Source organism: Dermochelys coriacea, chromosome 3 (genome assembly GCF_009764565.3).
Source record: "Dermochelys coriacea isolate rDerCor1 chromosome 3, rDerCor1.pri.v4, whole genome shotgun sequence".
NCBI lineage: Eukaryota > Metazoa > Chordata > Testudines > Dermochelyidae > Dermochelys > Dermochelys coriacea.
Genome location: NC_050070.1, coordinates 137,295,508 through 137,321,510, shown reverse-complemented (window position 1 = coordinate 137,321,510; position 26,003 = coordinate 137,295,508). Strand labels below are relative to the sequence as shown.

The 26,003-nt window shown below is 42.2% G+C and overlaps 1 protein-coding gene across 2 annotated transcripts in view; it reads right to left on the bottom strand.

Annotated features, from left to right (window-relative positions):
* The window catches only part of RYR2 (ryanodine receptor 2), a 735,866-nt gene that overhangs the window by 476,583 nt on the left and 233,280 nt on the right, over positions 1 to 26,003 (bottom strand). Inside the window, exon 4 of one of the 2 annotated variants that reach the window (XM_043511417.1) lies at positions 9,377 to 9,397. The exons of the other annotated variant lie outside the window; for it this stretch is intronic. Coding sequence (XP_043367352.1) covers positions 9,377 to 9,397 — 21 coding nt within the window. The remainder of the gene's footprint in view (positions 1 to 9,376; positions 9,398 to 26,003) is intronic. 2 annotated transcript variants of the gene reach the window in all.

Below are 26,003 nucleotides of genomic sequence, written 5' to 3'. Positions count from 1 at the left end.
TCTAGAGCTAATTGTGGGTGCTGTGCACTTTTCAAAATTTGGCCATTAATACATAAGTCAACACCAAGTTGTTGGGATGCTGCAGACAGATCTGAATGCAGGAATTTTTAGCACTTTCCAAGCAACAAGGAATAAGATTTATTTTTATTTCACATGTTTTAAGTTATGTTAAAAAGGAAAAGAGGAAAAAGAAAAGAAGAATAGAGAAATTTCTTGCATAAGAAGAGGTTACCTGTAACTGGAGGCTCTTCAAGATGTGTGGCCCCTATTTGGATTCAAAATGTGGATGCGCATCCATGCCATGTGCCAGAGCTGGAATAGTTTTGTAGTAGTGCCCATTGACCATCGCATGCATCATCTGTGTGCTTGCATCCAAGGCTATAAGAGGCTGTGTGGGTTGGTGCCGCTCCCGTATCCCTCTTACCACTACACAATGTAGCCCGCAGCAGAGGGGATGAAGGGCACGTATTGGACTCCAAATTGGGACCACATATCTCAAAGAACCTCCCGTTACAGATAAGTAACCTCCTCCTCTTCTTTAAGTGATGGTCCCTATATGGATTCCAAACATGGGTGATTAGCAAGCAATGCTCAGCATGGAGGTGGGTACGAGGACTTGAAGAAATTACAGTCTGAAGGACAGCGTGGCTGACTGCCGCATCTGCTGCCAGAGCAATAGCATAGTGAGTGGCAAAGATGTGGACAGAGCACCACATGGCCAAATGCACCAGTTCCAGAGTTGGACAGCTTCTGCACATATAGAGGAAGACCTGGAGCCACCTTGCTTGTTGATATAGACAACTGCTACCACGTTGTTGAGTAGCATGAATGGACGAATGCCTGACAGACAAGACAGGCAGTTCTCAATTCCAGGACATTAATGTGCATCCTGGCCTCTCTTGGTGCCAGAGGCCTTGGACTGTATGACCACCCAAGTGGGCACCCCAACCAGTAAGGCAGGAGTCTGTGGTAAAATTATCATGGGGGCTGGGAGATGTAAACGGGGTGCTGACCAGGACCTTGCACAGGTTGGTACACCACCTGAGGGAGACCAGGACAATCTGGGGGAGCAGGACGGGCTTGTCCAAGAGGTCTGTTTGAAGTTTATAGATCAACTTGAGCCATAGTTGGAGACAGTGCATGTGGAGGCAGGTATAGGGCATTATGGGGGTGCAGGCCGCCATGTGGCCAAGGATGGAAAGACATTGATGGACACAGGTGTGCGGACTGCAGTGCAAGTCCATAATGAAAGAAGAAAGAGTTGTAAATCAGTCCACCGGGGAGAAAGCCCAGGTCACAAGAGTGTCCAGGTCCCAATAAAGGTGATCCACTGAGTAGGTATGAGGACTGATTTTTCCTTGTTGATACAAATGCCCAAAGGGCCCAGACAGCTGAGAGGAGTTCGTTGCATGTCATCACAATTAGGAGCCTGTAAACACGGAGTGGCCAGGCACCGCATGTGGACTGCAATGACGGTGAAGACTTTTGTGAATACCCAGGGAGCGGTGGCGATACCAAAGGGGAGCACACGGAACCGACAGTGGGAGTCACCAACATTGAAACAGACAAACCTCCAGTGAGCTGGGTGAATGTTGATGTGGAAATACGCATCTTTCAAATTGAGAGCCATGAACCAGGCTCCCTAGGAGAGGGAGGGGATTATGAGGAGGAGCATGACCATCCAGAATGTGAATTTTCACATAAACCTGTTGAGTAACCAGAAGTCCAGGATCGGGCAGCGGCCACCTCCCTTTTTCAGAATAAGGAAATAAGGTGAATAAAAGCCATGGCAGGTAACACAGGGAGACTAGCTCTACGGCACCCTTCCAGAGAAGGGCGCCTGCTTCCTCTCGTAGGAGAAATTCATGGGTGGGATCTCCACAGCCACCATGGAGAGGGCAGAGAGTGGGGAAAGAAGAAGTCTATAGAGCACTCCCGGTGAATGATGTGGAACACCCTGCGGTCCATGGTGTTCATGCCCCAATTGTGGGCAAAGAGGGCAAGACAGCCCCCAAAGATGACCTGGAGCCCCATGGAAGGTATAGGAACAGTTTCACAGTTCTCGATGGAGGAGTCAAATCTGCTGCTTAGATTGATGTTGCAGGAGGGTTAATGGAGCGGAGGTGGTAGAAGTGGAGTAGCAAGACCGCTGAGCACACTGGTGATAGTGGGATGGCTCCTGCTGTCTTTGAAAGTAGGAAGGGTAGGGAGTGCGGGGTATAGGCAAAAGGACAACCTCTGCTGCCTGTGAGATGGGGTATAAATGCCGAGCGACCACAGCGTGGCACAAGAATCCTTCAGTGAGTGTAGGGAGTCATCTGTCTTATCATTGAAAAGTTTATGGTTATCAAAGGGGAGGTCCTCATGTGTGGTCTGGACCTCCTTAGAGAACTCAGACGATTGGAGCCAGGCATCTCCGAATACACCAGAGAGCATGATGCAGTGTCAGTGACATCCACAGCTGCCTAGAGGCTCACCTTGGCAACCAATCTGCCTTTGTCCAGCAGCATATGGAAGTCTCACGGCTTGTCTGGTGGTAAAAGAGCCTGAAACTCTGAAAGCTTGCAGTAGGTGAGAAAGTCGTATTTCGCCAACAGGACCTGATAGTTGGTGATACGAAACAGGAGTCCCACAGAAGAGTAGAGAACTGCCCAAAAGGTCCAGCTTTTTTGCCGCCCTGTCTGGAGGAGTGGACTTGAGGTGTTGTTGGCAAGTGGATTCGGTCACCGCATGAACCATCAGTGATTTGGGGAGTGGGTGAGTGGGGGAAAAGGAAATGTGTGCCCTGAGATGGGACAAAAAGACTTTTCTGCATGTTTAAGAATAGGGCCACAGAAGGCTGGTGTATGCCAAACCGACTGCACTAGTTGCAGAATGGCCTCATAGACAGGGAGGGCCATCTGGGAGGGTCCCGGCAGTGGCAGAATATCCAGGAGCTGGGTTTTGTGGGTCCTGGATCTATTATACCATGAGGCCAATGGCCGCAGCTACTTGCTGAAGCAGGTTGTAGTATTTTTCCTGGTCATAAGGAGAAGAGAGGGAGGGTGGAATCAGTGCCTCATCCATTGACATGAAGGCTTTGGTAGGGACCGATAGTACCGATGGTACTGGCTGCACTATGTCTTCCCCAGGGTTGTCATAAACTGAAGAGGGCATGGCAGGGCAGGGGATGGTCAGTAAAATGTCACTGGTGGAACCCCATGATTCTGATACAGATCCTAGGGAGGCCAGTAGGGTGAAGCATACAGATCATCAGTGTCAGCAGGCCATGGGGAGAGTGGAACCATGGCTCAGCAGTAGGGTTGGATGCCGGTGGATAGCGCAGTCGGTGCCTGGGATCTGGTCTGCAACAATGAGTAGAGGGAAAGGAGGGATCCAGCTCTGAGAAGCACTCTGACTCAGAGGATGGTCCGGCAGAGGAGAAGCTGACAGTGCTGGTGGTGCAAAGCGAGCGGTAGAAGGGTGCCAGCTAGCAAGGAGCAGGAGAGGTTCATCCACCAGAGAAGGCAGGACTGAGATGCCTGGGGTATTGGAGAGCAGTGGGGTACTAGGGTATGGGAGCAGAAGCTCCTCAGGAGGCATCAGCTGTTCCAGGTGGCCGGACATATGGGGAACCACACATGACAGTCTAGAGGGGTCCGGCAGCATCGACCCTGCTGGTGGTACCAGACTGGTGACCAAGGCTGGCAGCAGCACCAGCGGATCGCATCGGTCCTTCACCTTGTGCTCAGTCCAGGGCTTCTTGGGAGTTGGAGCAGCCAGATCGGTGCGTGAAATTTTCACCCAACCTAGCTCGGCTTGTGGAGGCAACATTGTGTTGTAGGGCAGTCCCTATGGGGGAGCTGCCCTTATGTTCATGTCACTGCTTCTTATGTTCACAGCGTCGCTTCATAGGCTATGGCAGTATCGATGGCTCCAGTGCCTGGTAGGAAGATAGAGGGGCATTCACCAGCAGTGATGGATGCCATTCTGACAGACCCACCAGTCCCACATCTAACTGCACACATGGGCATATAGCCTACTCCATTAGAAACCTCTGGAGGCGAAGTTCTCTAGCTTCTTGTGTCCTGGGCAGGAACAATTGGCAGATGGTGCAGCAAGAAGCAAGGTGGGCTTTGCCGAGGCAGTAAAGGCACCATTGGTGCTTGTCACTCACAGAGAAGGAACGCAGGCATGAAGTACGGTTTTTGTATCCAACTTGCCAGGTCATAACCCCTGGGAGTGCGGGGAGCTCCCGGATGGGGGAAGAAGTCCAATGGGGGAGCCTAACTAGCTGAGTCGATCAGATACTATATGCAACTAATACAACTATAAACCCTATATACAAGGGGAAAAAAGCGGACAATCAGCTCTTTTAGCAAGCTAAGAGCACCGAAGAACAGGGGTTCTGACTCTGGCTATGCAGCAATAAGAGGGGACTAGAGCGGCGTTGACCCGCACGGCCTTTTATAGCCTTGGATGTGAGCACACGGACAATGCATGACACAAATGTGGGTGAATGGACACTACTACTATGTGCATCCACCTTTGGAATCCAAATAGGGACTATCACTTGAAGAAGAATATATGATTTTCTTTCATCTTTTCCTGTCAGTATTTACACTTCCTTCATCTTAAAGAAAACATACCAGGAAAATAAAGCTCCTACATATTCAAGTATGGCAGTGATATTTTTCAAGCAGTTGGACCCTGCGGTGCTGTCTTGGATTGGTGGCAAGGTCTTGGGGCCCTATCACTTGATCTGCTGTCCACAATTACACAGAAGCCTGTCTTTTGTGAACTCCAAAAGTATAACTGGGTTAAAAAAATTAGATAAGTTCATGGAGGATACATCTATCAATGGCTATTAGCCAAGATTGTCAGGGACAAAACCCCAGGGTCTGTGTGTCCCTAAACCTCCAACTGCCAAAAGCTGGGACTGGATGACAGGGCCTGAATCTTTGGAAATTGTCCTGTTCTGTTCATTCTCTCTGAAGCATCTGGCATCGGCCACTGTCGGAAGACAGGATACCGGGCTAGATGAACCACTGATCTGACCCAGTATGACCATTCTTATGTTCTAAGAGGAAAGATAAATCATGCAAAAAAATCCTTTTAGACTCTATTCCCTGGATTTACACATTCGATCTTTTTTTGATAGCTTGCATTTTCATTCGCATTATTACTGGTGGAATGCATAGCAACCCCTATTTAAGATACCCCATGCATTTCCATTCTGAAAATGGCATTTCCAGTTTCTTTTAACTTTCTCAAAAGTGCATCTTTTCAGTTGAAATTTGGTATACTTGTTCTCAGTTATCTTTTTCCTGAAAGTTTCACCAAAAATAGTTGAGCTGTTTTCAAACATGAAGGAGTATGAGGGAAAAAAGAGGTTTTTGTGTTATTAATCTTTCTGAACTTTTTATGAGATGCTCTTAAAGTCTCAGAGGATGGTGACGGAAAGATAACATTTTGCTGATACATAGACCCTGATCCAGCAAAGCATTTAAGCATATTCCTGTTTCTCTGATCAGGGCCACAGAAAACCTTTCTCTGATCAAAAGCCCACTTACGACAATGGAAAGACTTCCATGGGCTTTGGATCAGCCCCATAGTTTCTAGGTGGCTACGCACACCTGCATAAATAAAAAAAGTGGAATTTTCCAACAAGTAAATGATCTCTCTGCATTCTATATGATTTGTTCATACATAAGGAAGCTGAATGGAATTTCAATTTCCTGTGACACAGTCTGTGAATGGATATATGGAATGAGGCAAGGGATCCAGTCTCATTGATCACGTATTCAGTATATTGAACAGCTTTCTGCTACTGTCTAGCAAATAGTTGCACAGTTTTTATGCAATTTTCGAGTTGCTATGTTCCTATTAACTGAATTAATCCAATGTAGAGCTGGGTGAAAATTTTTGGACAAATAATTTATTTATTTGCCAAAAAAATGTAGTTCCAGTTGAATTTGCCAAATAATTTCAACTCCAAAACATTTTTTGGGATTCAAATGCAATTGATCCCTTACAATTTTTACCCCCAGTGGTTAGAGCATTCACCCAGGTTCAATTCCCTTCTCTGCCTGATGTGGAAAAGGGATTTGGACTTGGGTCGCCCACATTGCAGGAGAGTGCCCTAAACTGGTGGGTTATAGTATGGGTCTCTTGTTGTTTTTGTGAAGTGGATTGGCATCAACAGATCAGTGGAGCAGGGATCTGAACATAGATCTCCCAAATCCTAGGTGACTACCTAACCACTACGCTGTAAAGTAATTCTCTCACTCTAGCCCCATGACTATTCATTGTCATTATGAAAGATTATGAATTGCCACTATGCATAACAATCAATACTCATGGGGACATAGAGAAAACAAGTTTTCCTTAGATTTTTTGGAACCAAGCAAAAAAAAAAAAATCAGTTATTTACCACGCTCTAATCCAAAGAATATACACCAAAAAACATACTGAAGGCCAGACGCCTAGCCTTCGTTAAGTCCTCTTAGCAACCTCCAGCAGTCCAAAAGCCACTTTAAATTACCCTAAAGTAGGGGATTTTCCAAAAGCTAGAGGAATTTTACAATGATTTAAAGCTAGCACAGCTGGCTTTATACCACCTACTCCACACCCTCCAGACAGGAAGCATTCCCAACTGGGCTTTAGCAGAGATGGTCAAGACATTGGTGCACTGAGTTAAGAACTGTGACTAATCTAACTTTCACCAGGGGTCAGTTCAGTCCCAGTATCCTGGGAGATGTAAGATAGCTTAGAGTTATCTTTCCCATCCAAGCTACACATGCTTGGCACAATTAGGATCCAGCCCAAGATTTCTGATGTTATAAAAAGAAGGACTTAGCAACTTGAATTAAACTTTTCTCCAAAGCAGAAATACGGAGAATGCTTGCATATCCGATTTATTCTTATAATTGGATGAATATCTTCAAGAATAAACCAAAATTATTATTTTGGTTAAGCAGTAAACAGTGTCAGAATGTGCATTATTAGGCTTCCAATTCACATCTCAAGTGCTTTGTAAAGCACAAGGACCAGGGCCAGATTAACCTGTCACTGAATTCTAGGCCCCTACTTTCTTATGGCTAACAACAAACAGCCATGCAAGTACACCCACCATAGCCAGGCTGCAGATTTTCTGGAACCATTTTTCTCATCTTGCTGCTGCTCAGGGCAGTGCTCACCATGCCGGAGGTGCAGCCAAGCCAAATCTGACTGAGTGGTGTTATGACCTGGTGCACTAGATTAGACTAGACCTGGTGCAGAACTAGACCTGGTGCAGAACTACAGGATCAGCTGCCCATCCATCACAGTGAGCAGCACCCTGAGCAGCAGCACGATGAGCTGCCAGTCCCAATAGATCCATACCATAACTAGCCCAGTCATAGTGAGTATGATACGTGTTGCCACCCCCGTCCCCCCATGAATTTGTGTCTTAGCCTAGCCATGCCTAGTTTGCCTATACATTCATCTGTCCCTGACAAGGACAGGTGCTTCTACAGCTTAATATGGTATATCCTGGTGTGGCATATTACAAACAATGTATTTATCCCAAATCCTAAAATGTATTTTGGGCTGAAAAAAGTTTTTCTATTTACTACTATGCCAGGGAAAACAATGCCGGAAGTTGGTGCAAAGTTGTGACATCACCAAGAGATTCCAATCAACTAATAAGAACATGACCTTGGTCATGGCCCAAGTTACCTCTCAATTACACTGATGCAATGCCAATAAAAACAATGGAGTCATATGAGATAACCTGATAGGAGCATTTGGCCCTCACTATTTAAAAATACACTCCATTTCCTATCAACACTTAGTTCACTAATGCTTGTATAAAGCATTTGAGATTCTCTCACAAAAAAATTGTTCTGCTACCCTTATACTAAGCATACACTTACAATTAGACTAACAATCTATACCTGTTGAATTAATATTTATTAACCAGCTATTAAATATGTATTAACCCTCTATAAATGGAACCTTAATAAAAAGTGTAACTATACAACTGCTGTTGTTCCCATTTACATACAGGAACAGGATACCACAGATGTTCCAAAAAGAAAAGGAGTACTTGTGGCACCTTAGAGACTAACAAATTTATTAGAGCATAAGCTTTCGTGAGCTACAGCTCACTTCATCGGATGCATTTCATTGCTTCATCGGAAGCAAATGCATCCGATGAAGTGAGCTGTAGCTCACGAAAGCTTATGCTCTAATAAATTTGTTAGTCTCTAAGGTGCCACAAGTACTCCTTTTCTTTTTGCGAATACAGACTAACACGGCTGCTACTCTGAAACAGATGTTCCAGATTATTTGCAGAAAAAATTAAGGACTGATGAATCATGAAGGTCTTTAGACTTTCTCGGCCAAATTTTCAAAAAGGCCTCTACCTTCTTTCTATTGGCATGTGCATAAACACCTTCACCCCTAGGTGTGCAGATGATCAAAATTACATAGGATAATTACACAAGTAAAACCTATTTGTGCAAGTGGATTTTTAATATGGAAATTATATCACATGTTTGCACAGAGACCTGCATCTCAAATCCTAATACAGGCTGCCACTTGTAATGCCCTGACTCGGGCACCAGCAGCAGGGATAGGACCTAGGACATCTGATCAAAAGCATGGCCTTCAACTGCCTGAACTAAAAGATCCAAGTCTGATAGCTCAAAGGCTTTATCAGATTCAAACTCATATGTGGTCCAGCCATTAGAAGGGGAGAAGGAACAGAGAAACACATTTCATAAGCAGGAATTACACACTAGTGTCGAAGGCCACTTTTTGAAAGTTTGACCCTGCTTTCTTGAAATAGTTCAATACATTATATTTAGTAAGAAATGTCTGGAACACAAAATAAAACATTTGTGCTGAGAGATTTTTCCCATAACATCTATAAACCATTTATATTTATATATTCTATAGCAGCTGTTCACCATTTTAAAATATTCAGCACACAGAATTTGGAGCTGCATAAAATGACTCTATTATTTATCAGTATTAACAATTATCTTATTGCCATGCATTGCAAAATTACAATGTGTGCATTGGAAAGACAGTAAGGTTTTACAGGATGGAGTTAAAACATTAGATAGCAAGGCTCAAAATTGTAAGGCAACAGTCAGAATTTTATAGGGCTTAATACTACAAGAGAAGTTAATAATTACAAAAGAAATAATAACGAAAATCATTTCTGTGTGTGATTTTTGATGGAAAAATGATTCAGAAATCACCAGATCCTGCCTGGTGTAATAGCCTCTCTTTTGAGCCCTGCAAGTTCAAGTGTTATGACGCACACAGGATATCAAAAACAGACATTAGAATTAATGGCAAACATGGAATATTTTTGATCAAGCAAATAAAAGACAGAAGCACATACCCATTTTTCCACATCAACTAGCTGTAGAAAGAAAAAGCAAAAGATCAGTCATCTATATCTTTGAATATAGTGAACCACAGTTTCAAATTTTCAGAAATCTCTAACAGGGATGATGAGTAAGAAGCTATATCTTATCTTTAAGATATTTTGTTTAGGTGTCTGCTCAGAAAAATGGCCTATTTATCTCCCCTCCTCCCCCATATGCCAACAGCTATTTTTTTCTGAATATTAATTTCTGCAAAGTACTTCAAATTTTGAAAGCCGAAAATGTGGACCATGAAGTCTGATAATTAACTACAAGATTAACACTCATTTGGAGTTGAATTAATTCAATACTACATTCTAGAACACAAATCTAACTGTATTCTGAAGTACGCTGCAGGCTTCCACACTAAAGAATCTGCCTGTTCTCCCCTCTGCGTGCTCAGCCACAACAGTACACATTTTGCTTCAGAGGGTATAATGGCTTCCCTCCAATGTTTGTCATTTTAAGGGGGTGTATTAGATAGAAAACTAATATGAGGTGAGGGTATAGCAACCCTAATCTCTCCAGCACTGTCACCTGGAACATATAATTCCCAACATCAATGGACATTACGTGCAAAACAGTAGAAAACAAAACACAAAAATGTCATTTTATACTTTTGTAAGGGGGGAAAAAACTGAGTCAATCAGTTTCAATGTTTAATATGATAATTCATTTAAAAATGATCACCTGGGAAAATGTTTGGGCCCTCTTTATAAAGCTTCAGAAAGACAAAGGACTGTCTACTGAAATACACTGATTGTCAATAAAAAAAAATTAGTATTTCACCAAATTACCATGTCTAAGATAGCTCTGAATTTCCTTATCTTAGAATAAAAAAATACTGCAATACAGTAAATCATATGTCCTAATGTTTTACTCCTAACTAATGCTGCTGATCTTTTATTAACGGAGATCACTGTAGTAGTTCTTCATAATTTTTACTGGATGCTTTAGTTAAAATATGAGTAATTTGAAACAAAAATGTTTCAGTTCCTTATTACCTGAGGAATCCCGATAATATAATGATCGCTCAGGCTCCAAATGTAGGTTTTATTATAAAAACTGTTCAATAAAAATCAAATGTTTTCTCTTTTTTAATATATATCATTTCAGTTAATAGAGAGTTCTGGATTTCCAACACTACCACATTCCACTAATGGAGAAGAGAAACTGTTATACAACTTTTAACTTGTCATTCATTCTTAGTTTTCTGGGATTTTGACTGTTTGAACTAAGATCCATTATGACAATTCTATGTATTGTCGACAATATGTATTACCTTAACCCTGAGTTTATTATCTATTGCAGTCAACATTAGAGAAATCCTTTCAAAATTAAGCTTCCTATGTTTTTAAATAAATTAACATGAATAAGAAATAATGATCATGCTGTACAAAAAAAAAAAAACAGGTAATACCTAAAGTCAAAAGAAAGCAATAAGACAAAAGATATCTTACTAGATGAAAAGGAGTAGTTAGGTTAATTTCACTTGAGAGTTTGCCATTCATCATCTTGTTTTCTTGACATCCCTTATGCTGAAATTGTACGTATGTGCTATTTTGCTTCACAATCAGATGGGAAGTTGATGCAAGAGACAGCTAAATTAATTAAAGCTATATCATGTTGCCATGGTTCTTTTGGAAGTTTTCCTGCTAATCCAAAATTTACTTAAGTGAATTGGGCAGCCAGAATTGTTTTTGGGAAGGCTGTGAATCCACTTAAAGCTCAAGATGCATTATTACTTGTATTAATCAATTGCCTCCTTATTGCTGATTTGTCTATTTGTTTTAGCAGATAGCAAAAACATTTTACAGTTTCAAGAGTCAAGCTTAATTTTAGACCACTTTCTCAGAGGCTGCAGTACACATTGTACCCATGTACCGATGCTCTCAAAACCCTACCTTTGCAAGTACTTGTAGGCTTTTGAACATGCAAAAAGGACCTGTACAAATTGGTCTAGGAGTGCAATTGTTTGAGTTGTACACATATGTATATCAAGCTCTGCAAGCATAATGGCGCATGGGCAATTTTGTGGATGCACCCCTTGCACCTACCTTTGAGGGAATGACCCTTAATCTAGTGTAAAAATACACATCCTTCCATTGGAAACCCTTCATTCTTAACTATGGCCAAATCCTACAGCTTTTAGTCCTTACTCAGGCAAAATCATCACTAAAACTATATTACATACACTCATTATTCTAGGAGAGCCTCTCATTCTTGTTGTAAATAGTGAGAATGTTGGGGTGAAATCCTGGTCTTAATGAAGTCAATGGTCAAACTTCTATTGACTTCAGTAGGGTCAGGAAATCACTCTACTGTAGATATAGCAATATATTTTTCACAGCATGGTGATAAACACACCAGCAGCCATTCTACACTAATGCTGCCATATTTCTAATGCTGGTGATGTCAAGGGAAGCTGCTGCAGGCTCAGTACTTTTCAAAAATCAAGCCAATTATGTAAATGCCTCAGTACTGCCTTAAGATCCTAACTTTTAAAAATCTGGCCTGTAAATATTGACATTTTTCTCTATCATTTATTACACAGGACAACAAATTCCCAATGAAATATAGAAGGCAATATAAGTAGTGTTACATAGACTCTAATGTCTATATTACAACTTTTGCCAAAAGAAAGAAAATAGCATTAGCTAAGACTGGATGACCACTATGCAAAATTTGATGAACTTAGGTAGATGTGGCCAGCTAGCAGATACCAAAACAGGAGATAAGAGTACTTTGCCCAGAGATTATTGCCGCTCCTAAGGACTGGATTTTAATGCTTAACTGACAAAGGAATATTTCTTGAATTTATGTAGGGAATGAATGCTATTATAGTTATGAGGACTATCTGTCTGAATTAGAAGTACAGTACTAGTCCACTAGAGAATACGCCAACCTGCAAATTAAAAATAAAATCATCTGATTGGAGATAATCACCTTCAAGAGGTCTACTCTAAGGACAGGTATATGACCACCTCCTGCAGGAATTCAATATGTGTAGTGCTATAAACAGCAGAATGAGGTCCAGGGTTATATTCTATTACTTTGTGGGGTTGGAATTGGAGCTGGACAACATTTTTTGTACAAAAAAAATTTGTCAGTGGAAAATACAGATTCAGCAACACTAACTTTGAGCATGAGTCAGTTTTGCTGAACTTTTTGATAAAAAAAATTCAACATTTTTTAAATGAAACATTTTGATTTTTCAGTTCAAAGTGACTTTTTATTTCAAAATGTCTGTTTCTCATGAAAAAATCAAAACCATTAAAAATTAAAATTGAAACAAAACTTTTCAGTTTTGTCAAAATAAAATATTTCATTCAACTCAAAAATAATTTTCAATTCACCAAAAAATTTTAAAAAATTCATTTTCAGTTCCTCCCAAGTGATTTTTTTTTCACAACTGCCAACAAGGCAAATATATATGTTTTTCTACACAGCTGTAGCTGGAATAAGGTTGATACTCCCATGAAGCATATAATATTAGGATTCATACAATACTTTCTCTTCATGACCATACTGACAGCAAACTACAGAGTATTCACCTTTTGCTTGCACATGCTTGTACAAGCACAATAAAGCTCTCCTGAAGGAACTTAAGGCTGTTTCACTGATTTAACATGGTAGTTAGCTGTGGACTTTGCACCAGCCAATGGAATAAGTTCTATTTCTTGGCATCTCTTTTGGAGTGCATGAAAGAAATCACCATATCACCCAAGTATTCATTTTAAATCCGTCAGGTCTCAGATGAAGGACAGGTTTTGTAACAGCAGACCGCTGTGAAATCCAAAGTTTCAATTCTAAGTTAATCAAGCCTGAAAGCCATAGTCTCTTCAGCCAGAAAGGCATAAACAGTATCACTGCTCCTGTCTCATTCCTATCTTTTGTATTGCTGTGAGTAGCAGTGGAAAAGGTGAAAAGACATGTAGCAGGGACCTTGCCCATTTTGCAAGAGGTCATTCTCCATTTCACCTCCTGGTCTTGAAACAGGGAAACAACAGGGCACTTTATTGTTTCCAGATGCAAACCAATCAAGAACCAGCCCACCAAACTGACTTACCATGAGTAAGATATTTCTGGGTGTAGGAGTCACTCTGCTAATCCAATTTTCTACAATTTAAGTTGTGGTGTTCATCTCCTCCTCAGTGAGAAGTACACATTCAGAGAGGAAAACTTTGCTCCACCCACGATGGAACTTCTCTCTCAGAGGTAAGGCTGATCACATTCTTCCTAGTGATTTATGAAAACTCGTTCAGACATGTTGACTGCCATGACCTACACAGGTCTGTTATCTCTAGAAAGGATATTGCTTCAAGATGTCAATGTACTATTGTGCTCTAGCTGGTGGATGTTGTGTTCTCTCTCTTTTTGGTATCCATTCCCTGACATGAATTGGGAAGATCCCTTAAAAAAACTGATTCTCTGCATTCACTGGGTGAGAGAGTACAGAATATACAACTAGACCTGGATCTCTTCTAATGAATGAGATAGAGTGGGATGCAGAGGCGTGACCTGGAATTATTGGACAGAACTCATATGAACTCTAGAATACTGAAGCATGCCTCTGTGTGATATCAGAAGTCTCAACAGGCTCCAATAAGAATTGATTTTCTGTTTCTGTGATGCTACTTGTTTTCCATTATGGCCATCTTTATCTTCTGTTAACATTCTTCTGAGATGGTATCTGGTAGCCTTCATCCTCAGCCCAGGCCTAGGATTGATTTCTCTGGCACCATGTGAGTGTTCATCCTGAATCCAAGAAGTGTGTGTGTGTGTGTGTTTGTTTCAGCTTTGTCTCTGTACTGAACTCTATTCAGAAAAAATTGTCTCGGAAGAGATAGATGAATTTTCTTCTTCCCTAAAGCTAATATTTCTTGCTATCATGTTCCTGGATACTCCAGGAGCACATGTAAAATCAAATGGCAATAATCAAAGCTCGGGATGGGAGAAAAGGAAGGCTCCCATCCATCTGAAAAACAAAAATAATTGTCTGAGAAAGGTGACATGGGAATGCTTTGAAGGTAAGCCTCCAGGGAGAATTTATTTAGCTGTTTCAGAGAGGGCCCTGCTCTGTTTGTCCCCAATTCTGAGGGTAGAAATAAGATGCAGAGTGGGTTGTAATATTCCGATCTAAGGTAGATGATGGATGATTTTATTCGTGTCATGAATAAAACCCCCTCCATAGGTTGCTGAGACAGGGAATGGGGTAACGCTGTTCCTGTAATTCTTCCACAGTTTCATAGGGTACCCTCCTTGGACATAACAATGTAAGAATGGCCATACTGGTCTATCTAGCCCAGTATCCCATCTTCCAACAGTGGCCAATGCCAGGTGCTTCAGAGGGAATGAAGAGAACAGGTAATCAAGTGATCCACCCCCTGGTGCCCATTCCCAACTTCTGGCAAACCTCTAGAGGCTAGTGACACCATCCCTGCCCATCCTGGCTAATAGCCATTGATGGACCTATCCTCCATGAATGTATCTAGTTCTTTTTTTGAACCCTGTTATAGTCTTGGCCTTCACAACATCCTCTGGCAAAGAGTTCCACAAGCTGACTGCATTGTGTGAAGAAGTACTTCCTTTTGTTTGTTTTAAACCTGCTGCCTATTAATTTCATTGGGTGACCCTAGTTCTTCTGTTATGAGAAAGAGAAAGTTACACTTCCTTATTTACTTTCTCCACACCAGTCATGATTTTATAGGTCTCTATCTCTCTCCCCTTAGTCATCTCTTTTCCAAGCTGAGAAGTCCCAGTCTTATTAATTTCTCCTCATACAGAAGCGGTTCCATACCCCCAAGCATTTTTGTTGCCCTTTTCTGAACCTTTTCCAATTCCAATATATCTTTTTTGAGATGAGGCAACCAGATCTGCACGCAGTATTCAAGATGTGGGCATACCATATTTATATAGAGGCAATATGATATTTTCTGTCTTCTTATCTGTCCCTTTCCTAATGATTCTTACTGTCATTTGATCAAAGCTATAGGTAGCTCTTTTTGTTCCCAGTCTTCAATCTGAAGTCTAATTCTGACAGCTGCCCTCTATTGCCTCAGAGCTATTAGCGCTGCACTTGTTCTAGCTATGACTTGAAAAGAGGTATTTTTTTCTTGTTGCACTTCATTGGAATGCTTCAGTCTGGCATACGACTGTATTCCTTTCTACAGTATCCTGCAGAAGTCAGGATTGTATGTCAACTTTTCTGACTCTAAATAGCCTCATCTTGCCATAATGTTTCCCAGTATATCACTAGCTAGAAATCAAACCCCATAAACCTGCATGAAACAGGTTTGAATACCACTTTTTTCCCCCTGCACCCAGCTATGTATCACTGTCCTGTCCACCCATATTAGTGTTCCTTGTGAAAGCATATGGGGGCACTTGCAGTGTTAGATGGCAGTTCGTAATTGTTTGTTTATTGCTGGCCTGATACCACCTGAAGAAGGGGGCTGAGGTAATGCCTGCCTGTACTCAGCTGCTCGTGAAGGGCCTGCATCATGAAGAGTCCACTCTTTAAGGTAAAGCTCTCCCCTGTTTAGAAATGCAAAAACCCTGACCAGGGAAAAGAGCCATATTTATGTTGGGTAGCAATACCGGTTACATTTGGACTAGTGCAGAGGCCCATTACTGCTCTTTCTAATGTTGGCAACATCTGTGCTATATCATGTGCCCCTCTCCCCGTGGTGTGCAGGGAAATGAAGCGCAGCTGAACACCGCAGTTCGAGGTGTGGTAGCTGGTGCAGACTACAGGGAGATCTTCCATCTGGTATGCTGCCCTTCTGGCTTTACTCCCCTCATGGAGAAAGGAAGGAGCTCCTTGGCCCAGAGCCAGCACCTTTCCAATCCCATCCACTTACTTTCCTTCCCAAAGGAAGGAAGCCAAGGCAACCCCACCCAGACTGGGCTATGAGGGAAAACTTTGCCCACAGAACCAACTGAGCTCCCCAGCAAGACACTCAATTAGTCAGGGGGAAGCAGGATATGCAGACCCTTGCTTTTGCTTGTGTCTTTCCTCGGCCCAACTCACCCCTCGACGGGGCATCAGCCTCTTCAAACACTTCACAACAGGAAGCAGAACTGAGAAGACAATCTCCCTACAGCTTTGAATCAGACCGACACCGAACTTGTTAGTCTAAGATTTGAACAAAAGTTTGGAATTTCTCTGAGAAAAGTTCTGCAGCAGGAAGGGCTGGCTGAGCTTCCAGCTGTTGTGACAGCATTAAAAACTGGAGGGAACTTCATGAGGTGGGACTTTCCCCTGCTGCTAAAGACTGAAAGGTCTGGTTCTGTCTCCCAGGCTGAAGTACCTATGGTAACAGAACTGTGGACATTACCACAGAGAAGAATGGAGAGCAGATATAAATCCAACCTACTCCTATCCTCCACTGTTTTCAACTGAACACAGCAATTTTGGCAACTGGGTACTGCACACTGCAAATAAAGTCTTCATATTCATTATTTTGCAGGGGGGGTGGGTGTTATTAAAAGAAAACACAGGTGAAAGTCTATTCCTCTCACTGCTCAACCAAACCCTCAGAAGTCTCCTCTACAAAATCATTCTTGCTAAAACAATTATGAAGAGATGCAAAAAAGCAGTCTTCTACACAGAGAAAGTGATAAAGTACATTTCAGACAAAACATCCAGGTTTTACGTGAAAGAGAGGATACAGGCATAGCCATTGTTTAAAGTTTAGAGAGCTAGCCAAACACAGCCAAGCACTGAGCTGCTATACTGGGATTTGATCACATGAATTGTTACCATTAGTGGGAGTAATGTGGCTAAATCCTGGCATGCAGAGCTAAACACGTGCTCTTTAGACTTGATTACGAAATGAGTGGCTTTAAAACAAAACAAAACAAAACAGAACACATTTGTGAAAAAAAGATGGATTTAAATTTAAATCATAGACATTCACCCAAGTAAGCAGGCTATTTGTGGTGGCCCAACTAGAGTTGGGCAGAGGTGGGGTAACAGATCTAACCTCCTTCTCCTTGCTGCAGTAGCAGGACTAGCCCATCCATAGGACATGACCCCCTAAAATCTGTGGTGAGGACAAAGGTTAGCAGACAGATCTGAAATATTCATAAAATTATCAGCTATACTTGGCCCCCTTCCCAAACCATTCATTTTCCTCCATTCTATGACTGTCAAGGCTGAATCCCCACTCTGTCATTTTGAGGGCAGAAGGTGGGGACCTGCAAGGATGTTAAAAATTAATACTTGCCAATCCAGGCTTGTATTAAACTCCCAAGGTTACAGCTTTTCTCTGAACTTGGCTTGGTAAACGCTGCCACCACCCAAATGCCAAAAAAAACAAACAAACAAACAAAAAACCTGAACCCAGGAAGAAGCACTTGGGGATTCCTCCCTGTGGGGCACCCTCAAGCCCTTTCACACCCCCTCCAGGGAACAGCTGAGAAAAAAAAACAAAGGAAATTAGCTGTTGCTACCAGCTAATCAAACAACATGCACAAACCTCCTAGGACATCAAAAATCCCATCCTGTTCTTAAAGGTAAATTTTATTAAAAACAAAAAGGAAGAAAATACATCTGGAACTCAGTCTTTTCCAAGATTAAAAGAGCAATTCCAAAAATTAAGCACCCAAAATAGCTTTCTTAGCGGTTAGCTTAAAGGTTACAAGCAAATAAAAGCATCTGAGGTTAGCACAGAGGAGTCCACAAGCCTTAAAAAATAAACAGAAATAAACCTAATCATGTCTTCCTAAACATTCCTAATTTACTTACATATTTGGGTAGTTAAAATTAGTTCTCAATATGATCTGATGGTTTTCATATCTGGTTCAAACTTTACACAGCATTCCTGCTGCCTGTCTCTTCAGCCCAGAGAGAACAACAGACAAAGGGAAAGTTTCCTTCCCAATTTTAAAAAGTTCTAGCCTTTCCATTGGCTCTTTTGGTCAGGTGCCCACTTTTTTTTTCTTTACCTGGGGGACTTCTTAACCCTTTACAGGTAAAGAAAGTAGAGAACAGCTACCAAGAGGGATTTTTCAGCTAACTGGCTGGGTGTCCATCAAAGGAAGCAACCTCCCACCCACACTTCATTTATCACAAAGGCATAGAAAGTCATTTAACTGTGTTTCGCTGCATACAGGGAGTTCACACAGGGTTTTCTCACATCTTTGCCCCCTTCCCCAAACACCACAGAGGAATCCAACTGACTCAACTTTCTAGTGAGCCTTAAGTAACCGAGGAAGTGGGTCAGATTTTCCCCTTTGTACACAGGCTACCCTGGAAATAAAATCAGACAATAGCTTCCTGTTCAGTGGTGTGAAAAACAAGTCTTATTTAAATAGGACAACCAGGAGAAGTGATTAATTAGCCATGACTGGATGATTAGCTGGGAGTTAATAGGCTCATAATAAAATTAGGTTGGGACACAGTTTTAAATGCAGGGTGGCCATATACAGCATTTGCCTGAAAAAACTAAATGATCTAGGAGTTGGAGTGAAATCTGTGAAATTAAAATTTCAGTCCTCTCCCATGGTAGGAAAATAGGTTACATTTCATATGCATGTCCATGTACACAGTGGGCAATCTGCCCTTTGACATTCTGTTAATAAGACCTGGCATGGATTAAAGAATGTGCAAGAAGAGTCTGCCAATATTACTCGCAGTATCAAAAAAGGTGAAGATATGCTCACACATTACAATTAGGACACTGTATTAAAAGTTACTACATGAGTTTATTCTATGGCTGGTTGGCTTCTCATATAGTCCAGAGACTATAGTTTAATGCCCTGCTTTCAGAGCTCTGATACACAATATCTTTTGGGCATGAAAAAAGATGACAATTTGATTAGCATAGTTTACTACAAAATCATCATGCTTTTTATAGAACAAAACAATGGCATCCTGGAGACTGGAAACTGTTGCTATCAGAGGGGAAAATTCTGGTCTTGGATCCAGAGAGCAGACCCTGACTCTGCTATTCTACTCCGCTCTATGTTAAGAACTGCTATCAAGAACAGTTACCACGTATCAATGTCCAAAAGCTATCAATTCCACTTGAGAGGTGGAGGCGGGGGGGAATGTTACAAAAGGTATAACCAAAAATAATGGGATGAAATTAGAAAGCAAAATTTAAGCGAAACAAGGGAAACTTAGGTTTCAGAGTAGCAGCCGTGTTAGTCTGTATTCGCAAAAAGAAAAGGAGTACTTGTGGCACCTTAGAGACTAACAAATTTATTAGAGCATAAGCTTTCGTGAGCTACAGCTCACTTCATCGGATGCATTTGGTGGAAAAAACAGAGGAGAGATTTATATACACACACACAGAGAACATGAAACAATGGGTTTATCATACACACTGTAAGGAGAGTGATCACTTAAGATAAGCCATCACCAGCAGCGGGGGGGGGGGGGGAAAGGAGGAAAACTTTCATGGTGACAAGCAAGGTAGGCTAATTCCAGCAGTTGACAAGAATATCAGAGGAACAGTGGGGGGTGGGGTGGGGGGGAGAAATACCATGGGGAAATAGTTTTACTTTGTGTAATGACTCATCCATTCCCAGTCTCTATTCAAGCCTAAGTTAATTGTATCCAGTTTGCAAATTAATTCCAATTCAGCAGTCTCTCGTTGGAGTCTGGTTTTGAAGCTTTTTTGTTGAAGGATAGCCACTCTTAGGTCTGTGATCGAGTGACCAGAGAGATTGAAGTGTTCTCCAACTGGTTTTTGAATGTTATAATTCTTGACGTCTGATTTGTGTCCATTCATTCTTTTACGTAGAGACTGTCCAGTTTGGCCAATGTACATGGCAGAGGGGCATTGCTGGCACATGACTTAGTTTTTCAGTTGTCATACAGACAGAACGGTTGTGTTTGATACAAAAGGAATTCAAAGTTATATTGATCACCACTGAACCTTGAAGTCAGTGGTTGTGTCCAATATAAACAGGTTCAGGTCGTCCAGTGACAGTAAGCAGAACCTTTTACAGTTAAAAAGGTGTGAGTAACTGGTAGCACACTTTGATTTATTTGTTTAAGACTGAAAACCACTGGTCTATGTCTATGCAATCACCTCTGGCAGTGGACAGCAGCAGCTGATTATCTCTACCTACCAACACAAAATAAGAGTTTAGAATATGAACTGAATACCGTATCCAGCTGAAATTTAAGGAGAAATTTAGATGAGTGGTTTTGATATGCCTCAGTTGGAATTTAGTAGAACGTTTCATGAAAAGTGCCACAAATGGCCAGGTCTATCAGTGCAAGTCTCAGCCAAAATGTAGCAGCACAATGACACTGAAGCAGCTGAAGCAGAAATGTTTAAAAAGAGAAAAAGATGCCCAGTTGGCGGCTAATGTGTCAATCTTGTTCATATGGGGAAGTCAAACAAAACATTCTAAGGTTCTTTGGACACAAGCGCAATACAAATTGCATGTATTTGTCCTAGTCAGTTCAATTTCGATTTCCATACTATGTTCACCATTCTAGTGTCTGCATGAACATGTATTTCAGTTCAACAGGTCCTTTCATCCATTTAAGAAAGAGGATTTCATCCACGGTTAGTTCAAATTTTATTTGCATCACCAGTAAATTACATGCAAAAATCCTGCTTAAAAGAACATTATTAAGGTTGCAAAATTAAGCTCTCAGAAGTTAGGAACTGCCAGATTAAAGTTTTCCCCCTTGTGCAGGTGCATTACAATACATTCTAATTACAGACTCATGTAGTATTTTTTCTCTGCTGACAAGAGTAATGGTGAGACTCAAGAGATCTTGGGTTCCATTCTAGGCTTTAAAAGAAAGTAGGCTCTATTGGGCACAAACTCTTCTGCCTATTTACTCCATCTCTTCCCAATCCCACTCTCCTCACCTAGCCAGTCATAGTCTCCACTCCTCAGGCTTTTCATCCCAGTTCCAGTCTCCTTTCCAAGTCATTCTCAGTCCTCCCACCCCCCGTACTCCTCATCTGATCTGTCTGTCTCTCCCCACCTTGCCTCTAGTCTCCCATCTTGCCACATTCCCTGTCCCCTGTAGTTCCCAATTTCAGGCTCCTTCCTGAGGTTCCTCATCCAAGCACGGTCTCTCTCCCTCCACCATTTTCTTGTCCCAGTCTCTTTGCAGAGCCAGTTCCAGTTTTATTCCACATCCCAGCTCCTCATCAGATCGGTCTCCCCTCTCTCCTGACCTCCTACCCCATCCCATTGATCCTCAATCCCAGGCTACTTACCCAGCCACTCCCAGTTTCAATCCCAACTCCTCATCCAATCTCAGTCTACCCCTCGTCCCCATTTGCCTCCTCAGTCCCACACTTGTCCAGCTCTCCCCCTGCTTGCCAGTACCAGACTTAGTCCCCACTCCCTCCTACCAGACTCAGGTCCTAGTTTTACTTCCCTCAGGCTTGTTTATCCTAATCAACTGCCCTTGCAGATCAAGGTCTTGACTGTAAGAGCATTGGATAGAGGGGTGCTCAACACAGACACACTCCGTGCATGCTCATATATTGGCTGGGAGCATCGGCAGACAGACAACTACAATCACAGAGCATTTTAAGGCACTCAGGGCAATAGGTAACCACTTCTCACTGGTTTAGGTTGACCTCCAAAATATGCCAGTCCTCTATCCCTTGAAATCAGGAAGCTTCTTCCTCCACATTACCCAACCCAATCCAGCAGGGGTGACACAGACAGCATAGGAGAGACAGTTTCCCTGCTCTCAGTTCCTGTGTCCGACTTTGGCTTTGCCCACAGCAGTCCAGAGCTACAACTGCAAGGGAAGTCCTGCTCAGCCCTGCACTGGGGGATGTTCAGTGAGGACAGAATCACCAGGGAAAATAGCTGCTAAAAAAAGTTGCTACGGATCATGTGCATACTACAATTTTTCAAAAGCTTACAACGTAGTGAAACTTGGACAGATTTTTAATAGGATGGAAAAAGTCACAGCCTTGACACAAAGGCCATCCCTCCAGCCAAATGGCAAGCCCCTGCTCCAAAGCCTAAGAGTACTCGTTATTTTCAAATAAAAGGTTCTCCAAATTCTTTAACATGAACAAAACACTACTTTTCCCTAGCCTCATTCTCAGGAACAGCAGACCATTCTGACTAATGATTTTCCAAACAAATTCTGCCTGAGACACATACAAGGCTTGGATAAATGCAGCCCAAACAATTGAAGTTTGGAAAAATTATAAGCAACTGAAAAAAGGGTCATATAACTGAAGGTGACAGGCAACCTTAACACTTAACCCTCAAGGTAGAGTTAGTCAGGCAGCTCTTTCATGATAGCTCCTCTGTTGTCAGGTTTCAGAGTAGCAGCCGTGTTAGTCTGTATTCGCAAAAAGAAAAGGAGTACTTGTGGCACCTTAGAGACTAACAAATTTATTTGAGCATAAGCTTTCGTGAGCTACAGCTCACTTCATCAGATGCATTCCAGCTCACTTACAGCTCATTACAGCTTACTTCATCGGATGGAATGCATCTGATGAAGTGAGCTGTAGCTCACGAAAGCTTATGCTCAAATAAATTTGTTAGTCTCTAGGGAGCCACAAGTACTCCTTTCCTCTGTTGTCAGTATATCAAATCATAAGACCAATTCAGAGATGAGTCTAAGGGAGTCTTGGTCGGATCCATCAGTGTGTATGTTACATCATTTTAGCCTCCCTTATACCTCATCCATTTACTAAAGTATAACTTACTCTCCCTTACCATATCCCTTCTGAATTTGTCCAGTGAGACAGTGTATAGGAGTCTAAATTGGTTTAATTCAGTCCAATGGCCCAAAGGAAGGAAGTAGCAAGAAAAGCATCTAAGAGGAAGTATATAATTTTGTGGGCCAAAATAGGTTCCCCCCATTCTGAACCTATGCCATCTCCTGGCTCCTCACAAGTAAATGACCTTCATTTAGACTCTTTTATATCTAACTTACACCATCTTACATATCATCTCTGAATTTGACTTAAACTGGAGAAATCTAATAAACCAGGAAGAAACCAGTATTACTTAAATTGATGGAATCGTAAAATCTGTTCTGAATTGGGAGTTCAACTCATAAAAACCCATTTTTACAGCTAGGAGAGTTGGTCATGAATCAAAAATCCAGAACTGCTTTAAATATGGCAAAAAGACATAAGATAAGGCATTTGGAAATGTTCCTATTGCATAAAGTACTGGTTAATGTTTGCAATTTCCAAATCCTCAGGAGGTTTGCATCCCGTGTTAAATCTAAAACCTCTAAACCCTTTGTTAAGTACAAAACCATTTCAAAGTGGTTTGTGGCAAATTTAAAAATGACACAATACACAGGAGATCTGTTGCTAGAAAGAGAGCCCTAATGCTTTCCTAAGTACTCCAGTATATGACAACAGACTTTTCTTCTGCCTTATTGAGAAAGAGATATATCAACTGGAAAGTGATTATCTTTAGATTGTGAATGCTGCTCCCCCTTCCCCTCCAGTGGGTAAGTGTTCTGAAGAGTCTAGGTTTCAGAGTAGCAGCCAAGTTAGTCTGTATTCACAAAAAGAAAAGGAGTAATTGTGGCACCTTAGAGACCAACACATTTATTTGAGCATAAGCTTTCGTGAGCTACAGCTCACTTCATCGGATGCATTCGGTGGAAAATAAAGTGGGGAGATTTATATACACACACAGAGAACATGAAACAATGGGTTTTATCATACACACTGCAAGGAGAGTGATCACTTAAGATGAGCCATCACCAGCAGGAGGCGGGCGGGGGGGGGGAAGGAGGAAAACCTTTCATGGTGACAAGCAAGGTGGGCCATTTCCAGCAGTTAACAAGAACGTCTGAGGAACAGTGGGGGCTGAGGTGAGGGGAAGAAATGGGTAAATAGTTTTACTTTGTATAATGACTCATCCACTCCCCGTCCCTATTCAAGCCTAAGTTAATTGTATCCAGTTTGCAAATTAATTCCAATTCAGCAGTCTCTCGCTGGAGTCTGTTTTTAAAGTTTTTTTGTTCAAGGATAGCCACTCTCAGGTCTGTAATCGAATGACCGGAGAGATTGAAGTGTTCTCCAACTGGTTTTTGAATGTTCTAATTCTTGATGTCTGATTTGTGTCCATTTATTCTTTTACGTAGAGACTGTCCAATTTGACCAATGTACATGGCAGAGGGGCATTGCTGGCACATGACGGCATATATCACATTGGTAGATGCGCAGGTGAACGAGCCTCTGATAGTGTGGCTGATGTGATTAGGCCCTATGATGGTGTCCCCTGAATAGATATGTGGACACAGTTGGCAACGGCCTTTGTTGCAAGGATAGGTTCCTGGGTTAGCGGTTCTGTTGTGTGGTGTGTGGTTGCTGGTGAGTATTTGCTTCAGGTTGGGGGGCTGTCTGTAAGCAAGGACTGGCCTGTCTCCCAAGATCTGTGAGAGTGATGGGTCGTCCTTCAGGATAGGTTGTAGATTCTTGATGATGCGTTGGAGAGGTTTTAGTTGGGGGCTGAAGGTGATGGCTAGTAGCGTTCTGTTATTTTCTTTGCTGAGCCTGTCGTGTAGTTGGTGACTTCTGGGTACTCTTCTGGCTCTGTCAATCTGTTTCTTCACTTCAGCAGGTGGGTACTGTAGTTGTAAGAATGCATGATAGAGATTTTGTAGGTGTTTGTCTCTGTCTGAGGGGTTGGAGCAAATGCGGTTATATCATTGAGCTTGGCTGTAGACAATGGATCGTGTGGTGTGATCTGGATGAAAGCTAGGGGCATGTAGAGGCAAAGTCACAAAGTTCAGCCACCAGGTTAGCCATGACATTATTGGGGATACTGTTCCTGATGGCTTGTAGTCCATCTTTGTGTGGAATGTTGGTGTAGAGGGCTTCTACATCCATAGTGGCTAGGATGGTGTTTTTGGGAAGATCACCGATGGACTGTAGTTTCCTCAGTAAGTCAGTGGAAGACTTTGTGACTTTGTCCTCACCCATAACTATTTCACATTTGGGGACAATGTATACCTTCAAATCAGTGGCACTGCTATGGGTACCCACATGGCCCCACAGTATGCCAACATTTTTATGGCTGACTTAGAACAACGCTTCCTCAGCTCTCGTCCTCTAATGCCCCTACTCTACTTGCACTACATTGATGACATCTTCATCATCTGGACCCATGGAAAAGAAGCCCTTGAGGAATTCCACCCGGATTTCAACAATTTCCATCCCACCATCAACCTCAGCCTGGACCAGTCCACACAAGAGATCCAAATCTGGACACTACGGTGCTAATAAGCGATGGTCACATAAACACCACCCTATATCGGAAACCTACTGACCGCTATTCCTACCTACATGCCTCTAGCTTTCATCCAGATCACACCACACGATCCATTGTCTACAGCCAAGCTCTATGATATAACCGCATTTGCTCCAACCCCTCAGACAGAGACAAACACCCACAAGATCTCTATCATGCATTCTTACAACTACAATACCCACCTGCTGAAGTGAAGAAACACATTGACAGAGCCAGAAGAGTACCCAGAAGTCACCTACTACAGGACAAGCCCAACAAAGAAAATAACAGAACGCCAGTAGCCATCACCTTCAGCCCCCAACTAAAACCTCTCCAACGCATCATCAAGGATCTACAACCTATCCTGAAGGACGACCCATCACTCTC